Genomic DNA, 26,832 nt, shown 5'->3' with positions numbered 1-26,832 from the left:
TTGGTTTTGTTCAAAGCACCTGTGCTAGGCTCTGTTTCAGAGCTCCATCCAGCAGTACAAACCAGTGCAAAATAATGTGACATTAATTATGGTTTCACTTACTAAATAAAGCCTTTGAAAAAAGTTTTATAATCACCTGATTCTCAGGGCCTCTCTGAGGAGCAATCTCATGAAGAAAATCCTTGATTTGCCATTTTTAAAATAGTGTGAATGTAAGTTATTCTTGTTGTAACTTACATTAAGGCCAAGCACATAAAAAGCATGCTCTCACATAATCTTCATAACTATTTAAAGTAAACATTGTTTTCTCCCTTTTACAGATGAAGAAATTGAGGCTCTGAAAGGTTGAGAAAGGTTAGGTAATCTTCCTAAAGATTATACACCCAAGAATTAAGTCAAAGCCTGTCTGATTCCAAAGTCTACACTTTTTCTATTCCACACGGCATTTGGCCTCCTAAACTTCTCCATTTTTTTGAAATGTATGCCATAATTATGGAATACAAAAACATTTCAATGTTTTTGGTATCCTGACTCAAACATTAGAAGCATATTGAAATTTTTAAAAATTGTTTGTTCAAAGCTTTATAAAATATTTATACCTGTAATTAAGATGAGAAGGTAATAAAAACAAAAACAATTAGTGTATGTGATCGATACATGGTTTCATCCTTATCACAAATACAATAATAAGCATGCTAATTCAAAGATAAAAGTTCTTAGATCTGACTGGTAATGGCCAGATAACCTAAGACTCACTTTTCTTCCTCTCCTTGTGAGCTTTTACCAGAACGTTCAACTGTTTTTAGCCTCTTGCTTAAATGATCCAGGCTCAAGTGACCAAACTGAAAGTCTTCTGACTACCTCATTATTTCTGATTCAATCTATTGATTGGAAGATTCACGATCAACATTTTGAGAATTAAAAAAAGCGTTACATTATACGTGTTTTTCAATTACCTGATTCATCCCAATTTCAGAAATGTGAAACCACACTTTAAAAATTCAGAAAATAGGCCAGGCGCAGTGGCTTACGCCTGTAATCCCAGCACTTTGGGAGGCCGAGGCGGGCGGATCACGAGATCAGGAGATCGAGACCATCCTGGCTAACAAGGTGAAACCCCGTCTCTACTAAAAATACAAAAAATTAGCCTGGCATGGTGGCAGGCGCCTGTAGTCCCAGCTGTTTGGGAGGCTGAGGCAGCAGAATGGCGTGAACCCGGGAGGCGGAGCTTGCAGTGAGCCAGGATCGCGCCACTGCACTCCAGCCTGGGCGACAGAGCGAGACTCTGTCTCAAAAAAAAAAAAAAAAAAAAAAATTCAGGAAATGTAACATTTGTTGCCATCGGATGACCTAAATTTTCCAACACTGCTAATTTCTTATATTCAGACAGTAGAATTATGGGCAGTACTAATTTTTTAAAATTATTTTTATATGTTGTTAAAATATGGGGAAAAGTATATGCTTATTATTAACCTAATTCATAAAGATGCCACTTGTTTAAAACTCAGTTTTGTTTTATAGGTATTATCCTTATCATTATGCACCTTTCCTGTCTGATATACAGAACATCAGTACACTCAAAATCCATTTTGAACTAGGAAAACCTTTTAAGCCATTTGAACAGCTTCTTGCTGTACTTCCAGCAGCCAGCAAAAATTTACTTCCTGCATGCTACCAGGTGGGTCTTAGAATTGAATGTTTTTATGTCCTTTCTGATATTTAGAAGCTCTTCCTCCGAACCTAGAAACAATAATACTCAAATTTATTTGGTAGCTAAGTAGTTATTTTCAGTTTTAAACCATAGTATTTTTTTAACAAGTCCCTTGAAAAGTAATTCTTTAATTTCAAGTTAGCTTTGTTTTAAAGATGCAAAGAAACTCCGTAAACCATTCAGAGCCTGGCTTCATTTTCAGCACCTTTAAACAGATTTTCAATTTGTCTCTACACTGAAGAAAGTAGGCTAAAACCGACAAAATCTGAAGCTATCTACTTTATCTAAACATTTATAGATTCATTTCTCTTCCCTTTACTGTCTACATTTTGGTATAGGGATGGTTCTAATAAGTCATTTACCCCAACAGCAGTACTACCTCAGTATATGTTTGTTTTTAAACATTTTATTTATCAAATTGTGAAATAAAAAGCTTTCTTTGGTTAACATATTTCATGTAACAGGAGGAAAATATTTCAGGAGTTGATAAGGTTACCAAAATTACGCTAAGCCTACTAAGGTGATTCTGAAGTTATACTTTGTATCGTTCTTTGAGGGTAACAATCTGTTCTTTTAATTCTGTGGTTTGGTCAGGAATTGGAGTAGACACACACACCCCCTTTACTTCTTTAGCAGTGTCAGACTCCCTTCTGCATCTTTCTGAACCTTAAACTGTTGTTGATCCTGGCTTCCCTTTCTTCATAAGTTTCTTTGATTCTTTTTTCCCTGCCTTTGGATACAATACGCTTTAATACCCAACCACTCTGAACCAGCATGACCATGCAAGTGTTTTACGGTCTGTTTTATCGTACAGTGCCCATGCCATACTGATTATTTTAAATATTTTGAATATTACCCTGAGAGTATGCTGCCTTATTTCCTTATGCTTTCTTTGTCTACCTCTGTTATAAAGTCATAGAAATGTGTTATTGGACTATTTCTCTTTGATATTAGTGGTGCAGTGGTTCTTGGATTTTAGGATATTTTTATTTTAAACTATCTTGGATGTTACATTACTTAATAGAATCAGTTCTTCAGGACATGAAAGTAAATTGTCAATTTGAGGCTAAAAATAGAGGACTACTAGATGCCTTTTAGATGAACTGAAATGAAGTCTGAATAGAAAAACAATTTAGCTGTGTGTCTTGTAGAGTGAAAAAACAAGAAAAAATAATTTAAAATGAATGTTGAGAGTAAGGATGACTTTGCTGCATAACTAAGTCAGTAAAATATATAAATGATGAGTAGTAGTGAAATCAGAATTCTTATAGTTGGAAATCAAAATATAGCAAGTATATTGTGACATATCAAAGATACAAAAATTTAGTTTGCTTTGCTTAGAAATTTTAAACTAACATATGAGGAAATATTATAAATACATTAACAAAAAACTATATTGATATTAGTTCTTATATTTCTATTATACTATTTTATATTTTCGCAGCATTTGATGACCAATGAAGACTCACCAATTATAGAATATTACCCACCTGATTTTAAAACTGACCTAAATGGGAAACAACAGGAATGGGAAGCTGTGGTGTTAATCCCTTTTATTGATGAGGTCAGTGCATGAAATAATCATTACATACACATACATTCTTAATCAGAGACTATTTCACATAGGTTAATGAGCAATGGGTTTTAATCATCATTTATGTTTTGTTAATGAGATTTAGCTACCCTCTTCATTATGTGCATAAAAACTTCCAGGTATGCCAATTATAATAAGGCTGAAGTGGCTTTAATATTATTAGACAAAGTAGTCTTCAGAACGAGGAGTAATATTACCGGAGATAAAGAGATATTTTATACAGATAAAGGAGTCAGTTCAGTTCAAGAAGACATAAAAATCCTAAATATGTTGTATCTAATAAGAGAACCTAAAATACATGAAGCAAAAATTACCAGAATTATAGCTAGAAATTTCAACACTTTTCTCTGAAGAATTAATAACACAAGAGGACAAAAATTCAGTAAGGATGGCCGGGCGCGGTGGCTCACGCCTGTAATCCTAGCACTTTGGGAGGCTGAGGTGGGCAGATCACGAGGTCAGGAGATCGAGACCATCCTGGCTAACACAGTGAAACACCCCGTCTCTACTAAAAAAATACAAAAAATTAGCCGGGCAAGGTGGCGGGCGCCTGTAGTCCCAGCTACTCGAGAGGCTGAGGCAGGAGAATGGCGTGAACCCCGGGGGGCGGAGCCTGCAGTGAACCGAGATCGCACCACTGCACTCCAGCCTGGGAGACAGCGAGACTCCATCTCAAAAAAAACAAAAAAAAATTCAGTAAGGATAAAGAAGATTTGAGTAATGCTATAAACCTACTCATAGAATTAAATTAGAAATAGTAACAAAGATCTGGGGAATCCCCATACATTTTGAAACTAAATAGCACACTTCTAAATAGCCTATGATGAAAGAAGAAATTAAAAGAAAAATTAGAAAATATTTTGATCTGAACAATAATTAAAATACAATACATCATAATGGGGGCTGAGTGTGGTGGCACACATGCTGTAATCCCAACACTTTGGGAGGCCAAGACGGTAGGATTGCTTTTTTCCCCTCAGGAAAGAAAAAGAAAGGATCCATGGTCAGTATGATATGACTAAAGCAGGGCTTAAAAGGAAATGTAAGGTTCTAGACGCTAAACAAGAAAAAGGTTTAAAATAAATTACCTAAGCTTCTAACTTAAGAAGATAGAAAAAGAAGAGCAAATTAAACTCAAGCAGAATGAAGGAAATAAAAAGAAGCAGAAATCTACAGAAAATGAACAAACAATGGAGAATAATTAATGCCATCAAAAGTTGGTTCTTTGAAAAGATTAATAAAATCAGTAAATCCTACCTAGACTAATCAAGAAAGTTAAATAAAAGGGGGGAAGGCAGAAATAAATTACCAATATTGGGAATGAAGAGGAGCTATCTTATAGTTCCTTCATATAGTAAAAGGTTAGTTAAGGAATGTTATGGTCAAACTTTATGTCAATAAATTCAACAACCTAGATGAAGTGAACATATTTCATCACAACTTATCAAAACTCACAGAAAAAAATATAAAAATCTGAATAGTCTTTTGTATATTCTAGGCCCAGATGTCTTCACTTGTGAATTCTAGCAAACATTTAAGAAATAATGCCAATCTGACACAAACTTTCAGAAAACAGAAGAAAGGAAATTGCTTCCCAACATTTTATTAGACTAGCATATTCCAGAGACCCAAATTTGACATGGCATTAAAAGAAATGAAAATTACTGACTGATACTCCTCCTAAAAGTAGATGCAAAAACTCCTAAGAAAATAACATGAGGCCGGGCACGGTGGCTCATGCCTGTAATCCCAGCACTTTGGGAGGCTGAGGTGGGTAGATCATGAAGTCAGGAGATCAAGACTGTCCTGGCTAACAAGATGAAATCTCGTCTCCACTAAAAATACCAAAAATTAGCAGGGCGTGGTGGTGGGCACTTGTAGTCCCAGCTTCTCAGGAGGCTGAGGCAGGAGAATCGCTTGAACCCTCAGAGGCAGAGGTTGCAGTGAGCAGAGATCCAGCCACTGCACTCCAGCCTGGCAACAGAGCCAGACTCCATCTCAAAAAAAAAAAAACATGAGATAGAATCTGACAGCATATAAGAAGGATAATACTCATGACCAAATGGGATTTATTTTAGAAATACAAAGTTAGTTTGCAATGTAATTTACCACATTATCAATATTCAACATCCAGTTTTTTTCCACCTTCCACTATCTGACCAAGAATATTTTTTTCACAAACATCCAGTTTTAATAGAAATGTTCAACAAACAAGGATAACAGGAAACATCCTCAACATTATGATAAAGGCATATAAAAAATCTTACTGCAAACAACATACTTAATAGTAAAAGAAGGACCATTTTCCTGTAAAGTCAAGAATAGGACAAGATGTCCATTCTAACCACTTCTTTCTAACATTTTACTGGAGGTCCAGTGTGTTAAGATGAAGAAAATAAGTAAAAATTTTTTTAGTGGCAGGTGGCATTATTATCTATGTAAAAATTCTAAGAAATCTTCAAGAGAGAAACTATAACTGATAAGTAACTTTAGCAAGGTTACAGAGTATAAGATCTGTACAAAAACTAATTGTATTTCCATATACTAGCAACAAACCATTTGAAAATACAAAACTTTTAAAATAAGAAGCTTAAAGATTCTGCTTAAAATAGCATTTAAAAATATAAAATACATGGCTATAAACTTAACAACATATGTGGAAGCCCTCTACCCTGAAAGAGATGGAAAACCTAAATAAATGAAGGGATTATATCATCTTCATGGATTTGAAGACTTAATATTGTTAAGGTGTACGTCCTCCTCAATTTGATCTTTAAATTCAATCCCAGTGAAAATCCTAGCAGGTTTTTATATAATTGAAAATATGATTCTAAAGTTTTTATAAGATTGCAAAGGAGAAAACCAGTCCATATAAAGAACAGTGTTGGAGGACTTACATGACCTGATTTCCAGACTAACCATGAAGCCACATTAATCAAGACAGTCTGTTATTGGTATAGCCATAAGCAAATAGATAAATTGGAACAGAAATAGTCCACCCAAATGTATGTTTATGCAGTTAATTCATCTTCAATTAAGGCACCAAAGCATTCAGTGAGTAAAGAAAGTGCTTTTCAAAAGTTGATGCTAGAACAACTGGCTATATTTGTGAATAAAAGTGAATCTTGACCCATACCTCACACCATACACAAAACTTAATTCAGAATATGTCATAGATCTAAATGTATTAATAAAAGCTAAAACCATAAAACTTCTTGAAGCAAACTTAGGAGAAAATTTCAAGATTCTGAAATCACTAACCATAAAAGGAAAGAATTGAGAAAATAGATTTCACCAAAATCAAAAAAATTTCCATTTATCAAAAGATGCTATTTAAAAAAGAGTAGATAAGCCGCAGTGTAGGAGAAAAAAAATATATGCAGAACATACACATGCATGAGACTGGTATCCAGAGTATATAACCAGCTCCTCCAACTCAAAGACACAACCCAATTTTTTAAATGGCAAAATATTTTTGAAGGGCCATTTTCACAAGGCAAGATATACAAATAATAAACAATGGAAAAGTGCTCAACATTATTAGGCATCAGGTAAATGTAAATTAAAAGCATGATAAGATACCACTATACCATAATCCCAGTTGAATGGAAAAACTTAAAAGGCAATACCCAATATTGGCAAGAATGTGGAGCAACTGGAATTTTTATACACTGCTAATGGGAGTATAAGATGGATAAAAGCACTTTTCATATCTATCTGGCAGTTTCTCATAAAGTAAATTATACACCTAACCCTAGGACCCAGCAATTCCATTCTTAGATATTTACCAAGAGGAGGGGAAAGTATGTTTAAAAAATGTTTTGTACAAGACTATTCATAATAACTAAACTGGAAACCGCCCAATACCAGTCAGCAGGACAATAGATAAGTAAATTGTGGTACAGATTAAGCATCCCTAATCTGAAAATCAGAAATCTGAAATGCTCCAAAATTAGAAACTTTGAGCATCAATCTGATGCCGCAAATAGAAAATCTGCACCTGGTGTCATGGGATGGGTTGCAGTCAAAATGCAGGTGCACAACACAGCTTATTTGCATCGCAAGGGATAGAAGACCCTCCCAGCCCTCTTCAGCTGCAATATACCTTTTCTGCACACACCCAGATTCCCCACCCAAGCACCCCCACAAAGGGTAATAAAATGGCACACGTATAGGCCAGATGCACCAATGACAGGTTCCCCACCATGCCCCAAATGGGGCCCAGGCCTATGTGCATTACTCACTGTATTACTTCGCTTATTCTTTAGTCTGGTGTGAAGATAGTGTTGACAGTGTCAAAAAGGACTGCAGCTACCCCTATGGGTGTTGGTGTCAAGAAAAATAGGAAGCATTTATGTTTACCTGTAGCATAGAAAGTCAAGTTGTTGGAGAAACTAGACAGCGGTGTGTGAACTGTCTTTTAGAAGAGTATGCTATTAGAATGTCCATATATGACCTGAAGAAACAGAAGGGTAAGCTGTTGACATTCTCTGCTGAAAGTGATGAGCAGAAGTTAATGAAAAAGAGAATACTGCATAAAGCTACAAATGAAGATATCAATCATGTATTGAAGTACTGCATTTGTCAGCATTGCTGTGAATACATGCCATTTAATGGCAGGCTGATAATGAAACAAACAGATCTATCACAGTGAACTGGAAATTGAAGAGAACTGTGAACATTTAACAGACTGGTTGCAAAAGTTTAAAAAAAGACATAGTGCTCTCTTCAGCAGTACATATACTTAAAAAAAAAACTGGAATGATACAAAGAAGATTAGCATGGCCCTTGCGCAAGCATGATATACAAATTCATGAAGCATTCCATGCTAAAAAATAGTAATGATAAAAACAAAAAAGTAGGCCGGGCACAGTGGCTCATGCCTGTAATCCCAGCACTTTGGGAGGCCAAGTTGGGTAGATCACTTGAGGTCAGGAGTTCAAGACCAGCCTGGCCAACATGGTGAAACCCTGACCCTACTAAAAATACAAAAATTAGCCAGGTTGGTGGTTCATGCCTGTAGTCCCAGCTACTCAGGAGGCTGAGGCATGGGAATTGCTTGAACCCAGGAGGTGGAGGTTGCAGTGAGCCAAGATTGTGCCACTGCACTCTAGCGTGGTGACAGAGTGATACTCCATCAAATAAATAAATAAATAAATTTTAAAAGTCACAGCATTGAATTTTTAAATGTTTGGGATGATAAAGCACCTGCTTATCATGAAGCTAGAGAAATTCAGTGACACGTTTGCCAGGGTCTTTGCTAGTGATGTTGGAACAAGTCTGTAATGCTGATGAAACATCACTGTTCGGGCATTATTGCCCCAGAAGGACACTGACTGCAGCTGATGAAACAGCCCTTCCAAGAATTAAGGATGCCGAAGACCAAATAACTGTGCTGAGATATACTTACGCAGCAGGCATGCATAAGTGTAAACTTGCTGTTATAAGCAAAAGCTTGCGTTCTCACTGTTTTCAAGGAGTGAATTTCATACCAATCCATTATTATGCTAATAAAAAGGCATGGATCACCAGGGACATCTTTTCAGATTGGTTTCACAAACATTTTGTACCAGCAGCTTGTGCTTACTGCAGGGAAGCTGACTGGATGATAACTGCAAGATTTTGTTATATCTTAACAACTGTTGTGCTCATCCTCCAGCTGAAATTCTCATAAAAAATAATGTTTATGGCTCACACCTGTACTCTCAACACTTTGGGAGGATTGCCTGAGCCCAGGAGTTCAAGCCCACCCTGGGCAACACAGCAAGACCCAACCTCTACCAAAAAAAAAAAAAAAATGAACTGGATGTTGTGGTGTATACCTGTATTCCCAGCTACCTGGGAGACTGAAGTGAGAGGGTCACTTGAGCCCAGGAGGTTGAGGCTGCAGTGAGCCATGATTGCCTCACTGCGCTCCAGCATGGGTGTCAGAGCAAATCCCTGTCTCAAAACAAAAACAAAAATGTTTATGCCTTTTTGCCATCTACTTTCTCCCAAATAGGACTTTATTAATTCAGCCATGTCACCAGTCATATCCAAAAAATTATTGCCAAGAGCGGTGTCAAGAAGCTTTTGTCCTGTGTTTTATTCTAGTAGTTTTATAGTTTAAAGTCTTAATGTTTAGGTTTTTAATCCATTTTGAGTTGATTTTGTTTATGGTAAGATAAAAGTCCAGTTTTATTCTTCTGCATATAGATATTCAGTTGTCCCAACACCATTTATTGAAGAGGCAATCCTTGCCATGTTGTGTGTTCTTGGCAACCTTGTCAAAAATCAGATAAATTATGGATTTATTTCTGGGCTCTCTATTTTGTTCCATTGGTCCATATGTCTTATTGAAAATACTTTTATGTATGTTTACCTTTTGCATTTTCTCTTTTGTAATTTGCTTGTTTATATTCTCTCCCCATTTCTCTTTCTTTTTTTCTTTTGATTTTTATCTACTTTATATATTAGAAATAGTTTTCCCCAGTATCACATCTGTCTCTTGATTTGTATATGGCATCTTCTGTCATATACATTATCTTTTACTTAAAAAAAGTCTTTCCCCTTAAGGCTGTTTGTTTTTTTTCTGTCTTCCTTAAATAAAATTTTATCACACTAAATTATCAATACCACCTAGATTTTCTTCTGATACATTTGTTATTTTGTTATTATGATACTTGTTTTTATATATGGTAGGAAGTTCAGAAGTGTATGTGCTTTTTTTTCAGCTGGATAGCTAGTTAGGACATTATCATTATTTAAATACCTAAAGGACTGTTTTGGCATAGATTTGGGTCTATTATTGAACTCTATTCTGTTCTTCTGGTCTGTGGGTCTCTTGTAGTGTCAGTACTAGTGTTTTGATTACAGTAGCTTTATCAAAAGTGATAGAATCTGGTAAGACAAGTCCCTGGTTACTTTTTACTGTCCATACATTTATTCTTCCATATTAACACTGGTATCTTATTCTTTTTTTAAAAAAAGATATTTTAAATCATTGATGTCCTGATTGGAATTACTTTAAATGTATAAGTTAATTTGGAAAGATGGACATTACTATACTACTACAGAATTTGTAAAGTAAGAGATTAATGCTCTGTGAATTATGATATAGTATTATAATAGGTTCACACTTAAAATCTGATTTTCTGCTGCCTTGCTTATTTGCACTTTAGTGGCTACTGTTGGGGTAATAGCTTCAGAGAACTTTGCAGTGGTAGCAGTATTCTAGGGCCCTTTGAAACAATAAATAGCATATTTTTCATGCAATAAAATGGAAGAGTTTCATTAGTTAAGATTTTGGTTTTTTGTTTTTCAAGAGCGCAAATGGTTATTCTGTATATGGAGGAAAAAGACTTATTCTGTTTGTTGAGATTATGGAATTTTTATACTTGTAACCCTTCTCTTCAATCCTTATATTCAGAAGCGATTATTGGAAGCCATGGAGACATGTAACCACTCCCTCAAAAAGGAAGAGAGGAAAAGAAACCAACATAGTGAGTGCCTAATGTGCTGGTATGATAGAGACACAGAGTTTATCTATCCTTCTCCATGGCCAGAAAAGTTCCCTGCCATAGAACGATGTTGTACAAGGTAATGTTACTTGGTAATTTTTCAACAACAAAAGAGCCCTCCTAACACAAGGGTGCGAGGAGTGGGGGAGGGGGAGCTTTGAATATCTATTTGGAGAATTAGCAAATAGTTTATGACAGTTATAGTCAATTGATAATCAATGAGTTACATCTAACTTGCAGAGGATCTAAGGATCTCTCACACTTGTGTCTATAATTCTCTACTTTGGTCAGATTCTGTGTTTCTCTTTCCTTCTTCTATTAAAAGTGTTTGAATTTTTTCTCTCTAATGTATATCCCTGCATTTTGTCTCCCTCGAATGGATATGTGAATTTTTGTTTCCACTGTCAGTGTTTCTGCTCCCAGCATTATTTGATACGCTGTGACATTGATTATACCCCACAGCCACCCAACTAGAAAGAAGGAAATAAGAAATAAAGAGCTCCATTTTTTTCTCTTCATGAAAATATCTTCCTTTTTTTTCTCTCCTCTCACCTTCCCTGCAAATAATCTACCCAGATGGCAATTGAGTTGCAAATAAAGTAAACATCTCTCAGTTACAACTTTTCCTTTTGTTAAAGGAAAGAGAAAGATAAAACAGGCATTATAAAATGTTTATTTTCCATCCTGGGTTTTGGAACATGGAGGATATAGAGATTTGTGTTATGTGTCATATTTTCTCTTAAAACTTATATATATAGTTTTGTTTTAGATTAATGGGGAAAATCTCAACTTAGTAATCTACAGGCATGATTGTGTCTAGACCAGTAACAATAGAGAGACTGGTTGTCTGCTTGTGTTTTCTTTGTCTGGAACTAATTGTCATTCTCTTCTTTAAAAGCAAGGATGACTCTTACGAAATATTCAAGGGAAAGTTAAAAAACTGTAACTGTTTGTAATGTATTAATTTTAAATTAAATGCCTTGATTTATTTTCTAGGTATAAAATAATATCCTTAGATGCTTGGCGTGTAGACATAAACAAAAACAAAATAACCAGAATTGACCAGAAAGCATTATATTTCTGTGGATTTCCTACTCTGAAACACATCAAACACAAAGTCAGTGGCTATTTAGTTCAGAATTTTTTCACTTTATTAAGTGTGAAGTGATTATGGAGAAATAATTAAAATTAAATTATTTGAATTCTTTTAAAGTTTTTTTTGAAGAAAAGTGGTGTTCAAGTATTCCAGCAAAGCAGTCGTGGAGAAAACATGATGTTGGAAATCTTAGTGGATGCAGAATCAGATGAACTTGTAAGTATTTTATTTATCATTCATTTATTAGATGCCTATAATGTATTAAACTGTAGCTGCTGGGATGTTTACCAGGGAGGTATTATATGTTGTAACTCTAGAAATTTGGAGCCTAAATAAGGATAAAGCAAAGAAACATTCATACAAATTAGATAATAGTTCAAGAACCTGTATCATTGTGACACAATGAATATACAAATTTTCTAGAAATTTTAAAAAGGAGATGAGCTATGTAAACCAAAAGTTAAGTATAGACTTGTAAATGAGAATAGGCTTGAGCTGAGGGCTGAAAAACAGGTTAGGACAAAGAAAAGGAGGGGAAAGGCATTCTAGTCAAAAGAAATATCATGAGCCAGTCATTTCAGTCAAAAATGTCATATATTATTGTTTTTAACCTTTTTGTGTATCTGAACTATTTCTTAACACTTAGTCTTTTCTTTAGAATAAATGTGATATATTTGAGGAGAAGGAATAAATAAGCCTTATTGAAGCAGAGGATTTGTGTTTGGAAATAGTAGAAGATAAGGTTGAAAAATCAGATTGAGGCCAGATTATGTCGAACCTTGAGTACCAGGCTGAGTTTGGACTTATTTTCCCATGACCATTATTTTGGAATTGATATTTTCATAAAGATTAATTTGGTGGCAGTATAATAAACTAAATTGCACAAACGAGAAATCAAACAAAGCGGGAAAGCTTGCGGGTGTAGCATCAGGTGATAGAGACATAAACTTCAGAAGTAGCAATAGATCTAGATGAACAAGATGAAATAAAACTGATAGGTTTCATTATTTGGTCAAATACAGGGGGTGAAAAGAGAAACTATTAATAGTAAATGTGACTGAGATATCCAGGCTAATTAACTAAAAAAAAAAAAAATTGTAATTTACTGGACTAGAAAAGTTAAAACAGGGGAGTTGATGGTTTAGGGGGATGAAATGATAAATAATGATGGAATTTTAAGGTGACACTAGGATGTTTAACCGGAACTGCCTTGCCAGCCTTTCTTAACCAGTATTGCACAAGATGTATAAGCCCTAATGCCCTAAGTCATTCATTGTAAGCAATAAATGAACTTATCTTCTGTGCATTTAGAACAGTAGGAGTTATGTACCATCTTTGAGAGAACAGAGAAAGTAGACATATTTTGTGTTCACTGATTCAGATGAAAAACCTGTTTAGAAAGGCTGTTTATGGCTGGGCCTGGTGGCTTACGTCTGTAATCCCAGCACTTTTGGAGGCTGAGGCGGGCATATCATCTGAGGTCAGGAGTTCAAGACAAGTCTGGCCAACATGGTGAAACCCCGTCTCTACTGAAAATACAAAAATTAGCCAGACTTGGTGGTGGGTGCCTGTAATCCCAGCTACTCGGGAGGCTGAGGCAGGAGAATTGCTTGAACCCAGGAGGTGGAGGTTGCAGTGAGCCGAAATCGCGCCACTGCACTCCAGCCTGGGTGACAAGAGCGAAACTCCATCTCAAAAAAGGAAAAAAAAAAAGAAAGGCTATTTATATACAGTTAAATACCTGGAGCTAGAGCTTGGAGAGAGAGAAGGATATTCAAGTTGTCAACAGAGAATTGATGACTTTGAGGTTCATTTCCTTGAAGACAAGGTACACTGACTGTTCATGGTCTCAGCATAAAGAAATGCCCACAGTTATAAATGGTGGAGAGGGAGCCAGTAGAAACAGAGAGGTTAGGAAGAGTGATTCCAAAGTTAAATAGTACCACAGAAACATGGAGCAGAGGATGTAAGCTGCATAAATCTGAAGAATAATAAAAACTCAAATAAGATCTGTGAATTTGTCTTTTAGAACATCAATGTTCATCTTTGAAAATTCCATTTCGGTAGATTGGTGGAAGCAGAATTTCGATTTCTGAGAAGTAGGCTAAGATTGTGTAGACGGGAAGTAAAGGTAGCAAGTATTAAGCCCTTGGTCAAGAAGTTATTTGTTTGTTTGTTTGTTTGACAGAGTCTCACTCTGTCACCCAGGCTGGAGTGCAGTGGCGCTGTCTTGGGTCACTGCATCCTCTGCTGCCCGGGAGCGATTCTCCTGCCTCAGCCTCCTGAGTGGCTGGAATTACAGGCTCCTGTCACCACGCTTGGCTAATTTTTTTTTGTATTTTTAGTAGAGACCGGGTTTCACCATCTTGGCCAGGCTGGTCTTGAACTTCTGACTTCGTGATCCACCTGCCTCGGCCTCCCAAAGTGCTGGGATTACAGGCGTGAGCCACAGCGCCCAGCCTACAGTTTCTTAAAACTAGAACTTTTTACTTAAGATATTATTTCCTACAGAATATTTGTAGAGCATTTTATGGTTTATGAAAGCTTTCATGTATATGATTTTCTTTTATCCTCAACATTGTAAGGTAGATGTTATTCCTTTTCCTCATAAAAGAAAACTGAGATTCAGTAGGATTAAATGATATGCCAAAGATTCTATAGCTGAATAAGTGGTAGAACCCAAATTTGGACCCGTGTCTCCTGATTTTAAGTCTAATATTCTTTTTTCATCACACCAGCCATAAACTGAAATGAGCTTGTATTTCTTAGATCCTGTTTTAAATAATTGACTATTTGATATGAAACAGTCAATAGTTCTTTTCTAGATATTTTTGCTGTTCTTTTTATTTTTCTCAGTTACCATAAAAAAATAAGGAAGATAATTAGAATGATAGAGTTTTACACCTGGATGGAAGATGGAATTTTGTAAAGCAACTAATTCAACTTGTTCATTTTATTTATTTATTTATTTATTTTTGAGACGGAGTCTTGCTCTGTTGCCTAGGCTGGAGTGCAGTGGTGCAATCTCACCTCACTGCAACCTCCGCCTCCTGGGTTCAAGCGATTCTGCTGCCTCAGCCTCCGGGTAGCTGGGACTACTGCGTGTGCCACCGCACCTGGCTAATCTTTGTAATTTTAGTAGAGATGGGGTTTCATCATGTTTGCCAAGCTGGTCTTGACCTCTGGACTTTAAGTTCTGGGATTACAGGTGTGAGTCACTGCACCCGGCCCCAACTTGTTTATTTTAGAATTTAAAAAACTTAAATGGAGATTGGAAAATTTTGCCTGTGTAAAGTTTTCTCTTAGACCTGAAATCATGAATGAACTTTTTTGCTTTTACTTTAAGACCGTAGAAAATGTAGCTTCATCAGTGCTTGGAAAATCTGTCTTTGTTAATTGGCCTCACCTTGAGGAAGCTAGAGTCGTGGCTGTATCAGATGGAGAAACTAAGTAAGATTTGATTTATAATTTTTCTAACATATATTTGCTTTGTGACTTTGATGGCTTTTATTGATTCATTTTTTTAACTGACAAAATTATATTAAGAACATTTACACTCTGTACCAAAAATGAAAGTCGTCTAATGACACCACTTGAAGTTCAAACACTATTGACAGTTTATTGTACCTCTCTTGAGATATTTTAGATGCATATGTTATTTTTTCCCTTTTAATTTCTTGGAAGTTCTATATCCTAATTCTTTTCTAGAAGTGGTTATCATTATATTACTTAGCAAATACATTTCTCTTTCTAACAAGAATTAATAGCATATGTAACCTTCCCTTTTCCCTGCCCCATCTGGATTTCATTTAAATTGTACATTAATTTTTTAGGGCACATATCTTTTGTTTTAAGAAAAATATCTTAACATTTCATTGAAATTCACAATCGTTTATATCAATAAATATTTAGATAAGTTATTTTTTGTCGTTTTTTACTATTTCATATAAATTTTATCTTGATTTCTTATATTTTTCATATGGCTAGAATTTTCTGAAATAATTTTTTTTTTCAGAGAAGTTGGGTAGATATTATGTTTTTTGATTTTGAGTTATTACACATCCGAAATGTCTTTTTTTTTTTTAAATTTACACATAGGTTTAGAATTTTGGAGGCCCGGTTTCTTTTCTTTTTCTCTTAGAGCTCTGCATACGTCTCTCCATTATGTTATTTTATGTAATGTTGATGAGAAGTCAGTGCCAGTACGGTTTTTTTCCTTTGTTGGCATCTGCTTTTGTATATGAAATCTTGAGGATTTTTTTTATCAGAATTTAATTCCCCTACCTTTCTGATGAAGTCCAATTTATTAATTTTTTTATGCTTTTGGTGTTATGTCTAAGAGCTCTTATTCTAGCCCTAGATCCTGAAGATTTTCTTTGATATTTTCTTTGAAAAGTTTTATAGGTTTACCTCATTTTATATGAAATCAGTAATCCATTTTGAATTAATTTTTGTATAAGGTATAAGGGGCAGATCTACTTTCATATATTTGTGTATGAATATTCAGTTGCTTCAGCATCATTTGTTGAAAAGACTGTGCTTCCTCCATGTCTGTTTTTATGCCAGTAACACATTGGCTTGATTACCATGGTCTTAACATCAGGTAGTGTGATTCCTTCAACTTTACTTTTTTTTTTTTTTTTCAGAATTGTTTTAGCTATTTTAGGTCCTTTGCCTTTTCATATACATTTTATAATTTTCCTATATCTCCAAAAAATCTTGGAGGGATTTTTATACGAATTGTATTAAACCTATAGATCAATTTGGGGAGATTTAACTATGTTGAATATTCTTATCCATGAACACACTATATCTCTTCATTTATTTAGATCTTTGATTTCTCTCATCAGTGTTTTGGTTTTTTTCATCATGCTGATCAGGTACATGTTTTGTTAGACTTATACCTGAGTATGTAATTTTTCTTGGAGTGAGTATGAATGGTATTATGTTTTAAATTTGTTTCCCCTGCTAGTATATAAAAATATAATTGATTTTTTATGTTGATTTTATATCTTAGAATATTTTTTCCTTTTTATTTTATTTTTAGAGTTTAGGACAGCCAGTTATTTTGTAGAATTCTGGATTTACTCTGTTGTTTCCTTTTAGTGTCATTTAACTTTGTCCTCTATCCCACATATTTCCTGTAATCTAGAAGTTAGGGCTAGTAGCTGAATTAGATTCAGGTTAAACTGTTTTGGTGAAAATACTTTATAGGGGCCAGGTGTGGTGGCTCACGCCTGTAATCTCAGCACTTTGGGAGGCTGAGGTAAGAGGATCTCTTGAGGCCAGGAGTTCAAGACCAGCCTGGGCATCATAGTGAGACTCTGTCTCTACAAAAAATAAAATCATTAGCTAGGCATGGTGGTGTGCACCTGTAGTCCTAGCTTCTCAAGAGACTGAGGCAAGAGGATTGCTTGAGCCCAGAAGTTTGAGGCTGCAGTGAGCTATGATCACTCCACTGTACTCCAGCTTGGGTGACAGAATGAGACCCCATCTCTTAAAAAAAAAAAAAAAAAAACTTTGTAGATAATGCATACTTCATATTGAATTTGTATTTTTAACTCTTTAAAAATGTTTATTTTTATATGTTTAGTCTCTTAGAAAAAAAAATATGCTTTTAAATTTTATTGACTGACTGACTGATTGGGAGAGACAAGGTCCTGCTCTGTCGCCCCAAGTGCAGTGGCAATCATAGCTCACTGCAGCCTCAAACTCCTGGGCTCAAGTGATCCTCCCATCTTAGCCTCCCGAGTATCTGGGACTACAGATATGTGTTACCATACCTGGCATATTTTTTTTATTTTTCTTTGTAGAGACACTGTCTCAATATGTTGCCAGGGTGGTCTTGAATTTCTGGCCTCAAGTAATCCTCACATCTCGGCCTCCCAAAATGCTATGATTACAGGCATGAGCCACCACACCCAACCGTAAATTTTTTTGATACATAATAATTGTATATATTTGTAGAATACATGTGATATTTTGATCCATGTATATGACATGTAATTTTCAAATTATCTGTTACCTCAAACACTTATCATTTCTTTGTGTTGGGAACATTTTCAATCTCTTCTGGCTATTTTCAAATATACACTAAATTGTTAACTATGGTCAACCTACTGTTGCTATAGAACACTGGAACTTATTCCTTCTATCTAACTTTGTATTAACCAACTTATCTTCTTCTTCCTCTGTACTTCCCATGCTTTTAAAATTTGAATGAAATTAACAAGCCCTTGTTCTGTAATTTATATTAGTTTATAAAAAGACCTGTAATTATTATAGTTTTGTAATTTACATTACAGTTGTGGGGTTTTTTGCTAGTATACCATGTGAAAAAAATATTTCATTTGGAAGACTCACACTGCTAGAACTCTATATTAAACCAGAACATTTTGGTTATATAATTTTTATTTTAACTCTTAAGGTTTTACTTGGAAGAACCTCCAGGAACACAGAAGCTTTATTCAGGAAGAACTGCCCCACCATCTAAAGTGGTTCATCTTGGAGATAAAGAACAATCTAACTGGGCAAAAGAAGTACAAGGAATTTCAGAACAGTGAGTATCGTTAAAAGTATTTAATATCATGGAACTAAAATGTGTTTTAATGTACTCATTCTCTAACTTATTTTCCATTTAACATAGTAGTTACTCTGAATACTAATTACACCTTCATCCTGTGTTAGAAAGTAATGAGTTCTAGTTTAAAATGATACCTGATTAGCAGTAGTTACAGCCTTGCCCAGTTTGTCACTAAAATACCTAATGAAGTATAGAAAAAAAATGACAAATTAATGTAATACTAGGAATAACACTTAATACATTGACTGATTTTGAGAGCTATTTTCACTAACTGTATAAGGCCATTGAATTTTTTGGCCACATGTAAGTCATGAAAATTGGAAGAAAAATCCTCTTTTGTTCCTCATCTTCTCCCGTTCCCCATTCCCTTTACTCTCTTCCACCCAAGCCATATTCCCCAGGGCTTAGAATGCAGCCAAACTGAAATGCTAACCCACCTGGGAATGCTGGTTTTCAGGATCACCAGAGTGTTTTGTGTCCCATGATCCCACCTCAGCAGCACCTCTCATTTGCCATCCAAACACAAGAATTCCCAAAACAAAAGCAGAATACAAGAGGCTGGCATTGGCACATGAAATGTTTTAAATGTATACCATCAGCCTTCCTATCCATGGATAAGCTTTTGGAGAATTCAGGGATACTCCTTCTAATTTTGGGGCTAATACCAGGCCACAATATCCTTATTCAAAGATGAATAAACCGGGAAAACGTTCAAAGACCATGAAAAACCATCCAACATCAAAGGAGATAAACATAGCTCTCGAGAGGTAGAGCATATTTTTGCCTCCCAACAGTGTAAATTAGATACCCCATCATAGTTTATATCATTCTAAATTGTCTTTTGTAGCATATAAATAAAACCATAATAAACTTACTTGTATGATTAATTTAATAACTCTTTCTTTAGATAGGATGCACCATAAGAGTAGAGAGCATATCTGTTTTTGTTACTTCTTTATTCCAATTTATTGGTTAGTGCCTAGGCACTCAATTACTGAGTTATTGTTTGAATGAATAGATAATATTTTAGTCAAGACTCCTTTAACTGGAAAAAAAATAATTCAAAGTACTTCGGGTAAAGTGTTTAGTCATTTGTTTATATATGTAACATTGATATGTGAATATCAATGTATTGATACCTGCCATAATAGATACAGTAGTATGCATTGTAATGAATAAAAACACGTAATGAATAATAATGAGTAAAAACACACAGTTCCTACACTTACGATATTTACAGCTGCTGGATGGGAGACAACTATGGTAATTGCACTTGAAGGAGTAGTGCTCTGAGACCATTTGACTTAGCTAGGGAGGAATTTGTCATAGTCAGGGACAGTTTCCCAAGGAAGTGTTGATTAAATCGATATCTGAATGCTGACTGGGAGTTAGGCAAGGAATGAAAAGGAAGTGTTTCATGATGAGGGAAGACTTACATGAAAAGCCCTATGGCAGGAGGAAAAGCAGTGTGTATTGAGGAAGATTTGGCAACAAAGAAAAAAGAAAGTGGCAACCTCAGAAGTAGGAGGACAGCTAGAAGAGGGTTATATCATGTAAACCAAAGGAAAAGATTATTTCAAGAACAAGGTAATAAACCACACCGTATATTTTGAAGAGATTTAGCAAGAGCTATAGTGATTGAGCCATGGAGCTGAAAGCCAAACTAGAGTGGGTAAAGGAATGATTGAGAGTTGCAGAAGTGGAGACACAGTAGAAATTGACAACTTGTTCAAAAAGTTTAGCTGTGAGAGAGAGACCAAGAGATCTTGACCTCTTATCTGTTGTTCCCCTTCTGAATGAGCTTGAACTTCTATGAGGGCAGCAAAGGACAGAGAGAGTCGTCAATGCAGAAGACTGCTGGAGATGATAACAATGTATACTCGTTCACTCGAGAATAGTTTCTAGTGCCTACCAATTCAGGCTGTCCTGTTTAACTTTGTCAACCAAGTTGGGTAGACAAGGCTATGTGGATTCATGAGCACTTAGGTTTATTTTATTCTGGTCACCATTTTCTTAGACTGCTTTTCTTTGCTACCATATTCCCCCCTGATACCATCTCACTTTTTGTCCCTTCCTTTCATGCCTCCCTAGCTCTTCTGTCTTCCAAGGTGAAATTCACAAGATCACTGTTGCTCTGCCCCTGAGGGTTTACTTATTTGTGATTTTTGCACATTAGAATGTTAGTAGCATGAGGTGAGGATTCCATGGCTCTAACAATAGAAGTTATCCTTATGCAGACCATTCTTAGCTCTATGACTTTTGCAGGAAGAATGTAGAACCTATTACTTATCTCATATCTCCATATATCTTAACTAAGATATGTTCTACTAAGTTGAGTATATTCTTTTCCTATAAACATATACATGAAATATTTCCATAAGTACCAAATCATGTAGTTTTATTTTGAGAAACCCTCTAAGCACGTATGATGTACCTAATAAATTTCTATATACCTGTGTAACAAATTTTTTTTCTGATGAAAATCACCAGTAAGAGATAGCTAAAGAAGGATATAGGATTGAGTAGAGCTGGTTTTTGGTTTATTCAGAGAGTTTTAATTGTGTGTAAAAACAATGAGAAGGAGCAGAGAGAAAACAATAAATTCTAAGATGGAAGGAGATGGATTCTTAAATAGGATATGAGATAGCTCCTCTGTTTTAACAGTATGGGAAGCAAATATAAGTTGGTTTGTGTGTTTGGCATGGGGAAAGCTGAGGAGCTCTCATTTGATTATATTTTCCTTGTAAAGCAGATGCTGAGTTTAGCTATTGAGGATGGCTGGAGGAAAAGGAAGGTTGGTCATAAGTTGAAGTACAGTGAAGGAGGTTTGAAAATAGTTATTCAGGGAAATAGAAGACTATCAGTTTATCAGGAAAATGTGGTAGAATGGTAAGCAGTATTGAGGATCCTTTTTGAAGTTGGAGTCATAATTTATAATGAAACATTCTACCCTGTGTTTTGGGATAGAAGTGAGTTCACCAGTCACAGCCTTAGAAAAAACAAATGGCTGGATTTACTCAGCACTGGATTTTGCCACATGAGCACAGTGAAGAGACAAAGAGGCAAGAGAGTTTAGAATATTGGCAAGAATGTTACTGAAGTGGTGGACGGTGAAATCTAAGTGGGATAGAGGGAGAAGTGAAGAAAGTAGACAGTAATAGTCTGGGAAGCCAGGCGCGGTGGCTCATGACTGTAATCCCAGCACTTTGGGAGGCCAAGATGGGCAGATCTCTTGAGGTCAGGAGTTCAAGACCAGCCTGCCCAACATGGCAAAACCCCATCTCTTCTAAAAATACAAAAATTAGCTGGGCATGGCAGCACCTGCCTGTAGTCCCAACTACTCCAGAAGCTGAGGCTGGAGAATCACTTGAACCTGGGAGGCAGAGGTTGCAGTGAGCCAAGATCACACCACTGCACTCTAGCCTGGGCAACAGAGCAAGACTGTCTCAAAAAAAAAAAAAAAAGTCTGGGAGAAGATAGAAAGTTTAGTGGTTTGGAAATCCTAGATAAAATTGAACAAAGTAGTTGAACATGCAAGTTGGATGAAGAGGAAGTTATCAGACAGTAAGATGTTTGTGTTAGTGATTTCTGAGGTTCAGTAGTTATGGATAATGTCAAAAACCAAGTCATAGCCATAGAAATTGCTGGCTTAGGTGAAATGAAGGAGGTTATTGGAGATAAAGAGGTTATGAAAATGAGTTACAGTGGTGGGTAGATCATACATGTAGACATTGACATAAGAATAGAATGGGAAGTGGAGGGTAGTTTACTACTAGAGATTTTGAGGTCTCAGTGGGCTGTAAGGAGAATACCAAAACACTCTCCTACCCCTGAGGGTGCATGGTATGAAAACAAACAACTACTATTTGATAGGGAAGTGGTGGAACCTTCAGATAAGGAGGTAGAAATTGAGGATAAAATGGAGTGAAAAGGTTTAGGAATGGAAGAAGACCTGGAAAAGGGGGCAAGGAAGTACTTTATGGGACATCATGGAGAAAGTGATGCACATAGAGGATAATTTGGAGAACCGCTCCAACACCCTACACCTCTATCAAGCAAGAGATTGATCAACATTAAAAATGTGGTTATTGGCTGGACACGGTGGCTCACACCTGTAATCCCAGCACTTTAGGAGGCCGAGACAGGTGGATCACCTGAGATCAGGAGTTCAAGACCAGCCTGGCCAACATGGCGAAACCCCGTCTCTACTAAAAATACAAAAATTAGATGGGGCCGGGTGTGGTGGCTCATCCCTGTAATCCCAGCACTTTGGGAGGCCGATCACGAGGTCAGGAGTTCGAGACCAGCCTGGCCAACATGGTGAAACCCCATCTCTACTAAAAATACAAAAATTAGCCAGGCATGGTGGTGGGCACCTGTAATCCCAGCTACTCAAGAGGCTGAGACAGGAGAATTGCTTGAACCTCGGACGGGGAGGTTTGCAGTGAGCCAAAATTGCACCATTGCACTCCAGCCTGGGCGAAAGAGTGAGACTCCATCTCAAAAAAAAAAAAAAAATTAGCCGGGTATGGTAGTGTGCACCTGTAGTCCTAGCTACCCAGGAGGCTGAGGCAGGAGGATTGCTGGAACCGGGAGGTGGAGGTTGCAGTGAGCCGAGATTGTGCCACTGCATTCCAGCCTGGGCAACAGAGCAAGACTTCGTCTCCCCACTAACAAAAAAAAAATGTGGTTATTAAATGACTAGTGATAAACACTGGAACTATTAAAATATAGAATTAATTTTTTAGTGCTAACACTCTTTACATAGGAGAAAGTTAAGATAATTTCATTTATAATTTAGAAAATTAGAGAAGTACAAATTTTTTTTTTTTTTTTCCTGAGACAGGCTCTCACTCTGTCACCTGGGCTGGAGTGCAGTGACGTCATCTCGGCTTACTGCAACCTCTGCCTCCTGAGTTCAAGCTATTATCCCACCTCAGCCTTCTGAGTAGCTGAGACTACAGGCACGGGCCATTATGCCCGGCTAATTTTTGTATTTTTTTGTATTTTTAGTAGAGACAGAATTTCATCGTGTTAGCCAGGCTGGTCTTGAACTCCTGACTTCAAGTGATCCACCTGCCTCAGCTTCCCAAATTGCTAGGATTACAGGCATGAGCCACCGCACCAGCCAAGAAGTATGAATATTTTTTAAATTTAATTTTAAAATCACCATTAATAGAAATTGGAACGCAAGATTTCTGACTTGCAAATGACTGATGAAAAAAATCAAATGAATGAAAGACGGCTAGAATATAGAAAGGCAAAATAAAATATCATTTAGGAAGCCAAAAAGTAGAATTAAAATAAGATGACAGAAATGACCAAACGAAGAATTGTGTCAATAAATTTAAGAGGCTATATAGTTCTTTTATTAAAATACAAAAGCACTTGGGTTACATCACCAAGATCATCATTCATCTGTTGACCAACTACAAGAAGTACACCTATAGCCAAAGTTAGTAAAGTCTAAAGCACAGTAACCCCTCACCATCCACAGTTTTTAGAAAGTATAGTTTTATATTTATATTCCAAAAATTTTTAAATAAACATTTGGTTTGATTTAGTCTCTTTAAATTACCCATTATCAAATATATACCTGTGAAATACAGATAAAAAGAAAATGAGGATTGCAGTGCTAAAAATCAGACAAAGCTTCATTGAAGGCCAAAAGAATAAATAGGAGAAAAGATAATTATTTACAAAAAATTTACTTCACACTGTAGATAAACATAAACCTGTATACACTAAAAAGAGAAAAGATAAAAAAAAAAAAAAAACCTGTATACACTGAAGAACATAATTAACATACACTTGTATTTGGTGGATTCTAAAACACATTTTTTTACTTTTTGTCATTTATGAACTTATAATGTATTTTGCAGTGTCAAAGTTTAGTTGGAGGATTCTTTTTCTTGTTCAGTGGTACATCAAATAATGATATGTCTTACAATCAATTGTGTCTTGCAAACTACAGGAAAAACTGAAGCAAATTAAGGATCACTATAAGTTTGGGAGTCTGACCATTTTATCCCTGACAGATCTTTTTTTCTTTTTTTTTTTTTTAATAGAGACGAGATCTCACTATATTGCCTAGGCTGGTCTCAAACTCCTGGGCTCAAGCGATCCTCCCGCCTCAGCCTCCCAAAGTGCTGGGATTACAGGCATGAGCCACCATGCCCGGCTCCTGACAGATCTAGTAATCAAAACACAAATATGCAAAAATAGAATCAAAATAATATAATGCATTGTTGTAAAAGTTATAGATCAGATTATGCACCATATATTAAAAACCCTTTCATGCAGGATAGTAAGAAAATACAATAAATTCTATTTCATTCATATATATATATATATATATTTTTTTTTTTTTTTTTTTTTTTTTTAGTGAGACGGGGTCTTACTATGTCACTCAGGGTGGAGTGCAGTGGCACATTCATATTATACCTCACCACAACCTGGAGCTCCTGAGTTCGAGCAATCTTCCTGCCTCCACCTCTGCAGTAGCTGGGACTATAGGTGCATACCACCATGCCAGGCTACTATTTTAATTTTTTGTAGAGATGGGGTATCACTGTGTTGCTCAGGCTAGTCTCGAACACCTAGCCTCAAGTGATACTCCTGCCTTAGCCTCTGGAGTACTTGGAATTACAAGGGTGAGCCACCAAGTCTGGCTAAGAAATTTTAAAACAGACAACAACACTGACCCCAAAGCAGTAAAAGTATATAGTAAAAGAAAAAGTAAATGGACGAAAATCTTCCAACCACTTGGGAATTTAAAAGTTTTGAGCTAACTATTTGGGAGATTTTATTTTAATGGAAGCATCGAAATACAGCCATACCTTGTTTTATTGTGCTTCTCTTTATTGTGCCTCACAGATAGTTGCATTTTTTTTTTTTACAAATTAGAGGCTTGCGACAACCATGTTGCAACTCTATCAGTGCCATTTTTTCCAACAGTATGTGCTCACTTCATGCCTGGGTGTCACATTTTGGTAATTCTCACAATATTTCAAACTTTATTATTGTTATTTTTATATCTGTCATGGTCATCTATGATCAGTGATTTTTAATGTTACTATTGTAATTGTTTTTGGGCACCGTCAACCATGCCCATTTGAGATGGTGAATTAATCAATAAATGTTGTGTGTGTGCTGACTGCTCTACCAACCAACGGTCCCCTAGTCTCTTTCTCTTTCCCTATTCCGTGAGACATAGCAATATTGAAATTAGGCCAGTTAGTAGCCCTACAGTGTCCTCTTAAGTAGTCAAGTGAAAGGAAGAATCACATGTTTCTAGGTTTAAATCAAAAGCTGGAAATGATTAAGCTTAGTGAAGAAGGCATGTCAAAAGCTGATACAGGCCAAAAGCTAGGCTTCTTGCACCAAATAGTTGTGAATACAAAAGAAAAATTCTTGAAGGAAATCAAAAGTGCTACTCCAGTGAATACACCAATGATAAGCAAATTAAACAACCTTATTGCTAATATGGAGAAAGTTTTAGTGGTCTGGATAGAAGATGACACTAGTCACAGCATTCCCTTAAGCCAAAGGTTAATCCACAGTAAGGCCCTACCTTTCTTCAATTCTATAAAGGCTGAGAGAGGTGAGGAAGCTGCAGAAGAAAAGTTTGAAGTAAGCAGAGGTTGGTTCATGAAGTTTAAGGAAAGAAGCCATCTTCATAATATAAAGTGTGAGCTGAAGCAACAAATGCTAATGTAGAAGCTGTAGTGAGTCATCCAGATCTAGCTAAGATCATTGATGAAGATGGCTACACTAAACAACAAACATAGACAAAACAGCCTTCTATTGGAATAAGATGCCATCCTGGACTTCCATAGGTGCAGAGGAGAAGCCAATGCCTGGCTTCAAAGCTTCAAAAATCAGGCTAACTCTCTTGTTAGGGAAAAGTGCAACTGGTTACTTTAAGTTGAACCCGGTGCTCATTGACCATTCTGAAAATCCTGGGGCCTCTAAGAATTCTGCTAAATCTATGCCTGTGCTCTATAAATGGAACAGTGAAGTCTGAATGACAGCACATCTGTTAACAGTGTGGTTTACTGAATATGTTAAGTCCACTCTTGAGACCTACTGGTCATAGTAAAAGATCCTTTCCAAATATTACTGCTCATTGACAGTGCATCTGATCAACTGAGAGCTCTGATGGAGATCTGCAAGGAGATAATGTTTTCATGCATGCAAACACAACATCCATTCACGCATGCAAACACAACATCCATTCTGCAACCCATGGACCAAGGAGTACTTTGAACTTTCAAGTTTTAGTAGTGAAGAAATACATTTTTGGCCGGGCACAGTGGCACATGCCTGTAATCCCAGCACTTTGGGAGG

The 26,832-nt window shown here is 36.2% G+C and overlaps 1 protein-coding gene and 1 non-coding gene across 5 annotated transcripts in view; both read left to right on the top strand.

Annotated features, from left to right (window-relative positions):
- Positions 1 to 26,832, top strand: part of XRN1 (5'-3' exoribonuclease 1) — a 142,109-nt gene that overhangs the window by 32,199 nt on the left and 83,078 nt on the right. For all 4 annotated transcript variants that reach the window (XM_055383151.2, XM_019024246.4, XM_019024247.4 and 1 more), the window contains exons 14-20: positions 1,522 to 1,678; positions 3,156 to 3,275; positions 10,714 to 10,883; positions 11,801 to 11,921; positions 12,018 to 12,116; positions 15,247 to 15,350; positions 18,328 to 18,459. In XM_055383151.2, the coding sequence (XP_055239126.1) occupies positions 1,522 to 1,678; positions 3,156 to 3,275; positions 10,714 to 10,883; positions 11,801 to 11,921; positions 12,018 to 12,116; positions 15,247 to 15,350; positions 18,328 to 18,459 (903 nt within the window). The remainder of the gene's footprint in view (positions 1 to 1,521; positions 1,679 to 3,155; positions 3,276 to 10,713; positions 10,884 to 11,800; positions 11,922 to 12,017; positions 12,117 to 15,246; positions 15,351 to 18,327; positions 18,460 to 26,832) is intronic.
- LOC115934131 (U6 spliceosomal RNA) lies at positions 8,036 to 8,138 on the top strand. Its single transcript, XR_004069976.1, has one exon. It is a non-coding gene; the product is annotated as a U6 spliceosomal RNA (small nuclear RNA).

The sequence above is a fragment of the Gorilla gorilla genome, chromosome 2, assembly GCF_029281585.2.
Source record: "Gorilla gorilla gorilla isolate KB3781 chromosome 2, NHGRI_mGorGor1-v2.1_pri, whole genome shotgun sequence".
NCBI classification, from domain to species: domain Eukaryota; kingdom Metazoa; phylum Chordata; class Mammalia; order Primates; family Hominidae; genus Gorilla; species Gorilla gorilla.
The sequence above is the reverse complement of the archived record's forward strand: the minus strand, read 5'-3'. Positions and strand labels throughout refer to the sequence as shown.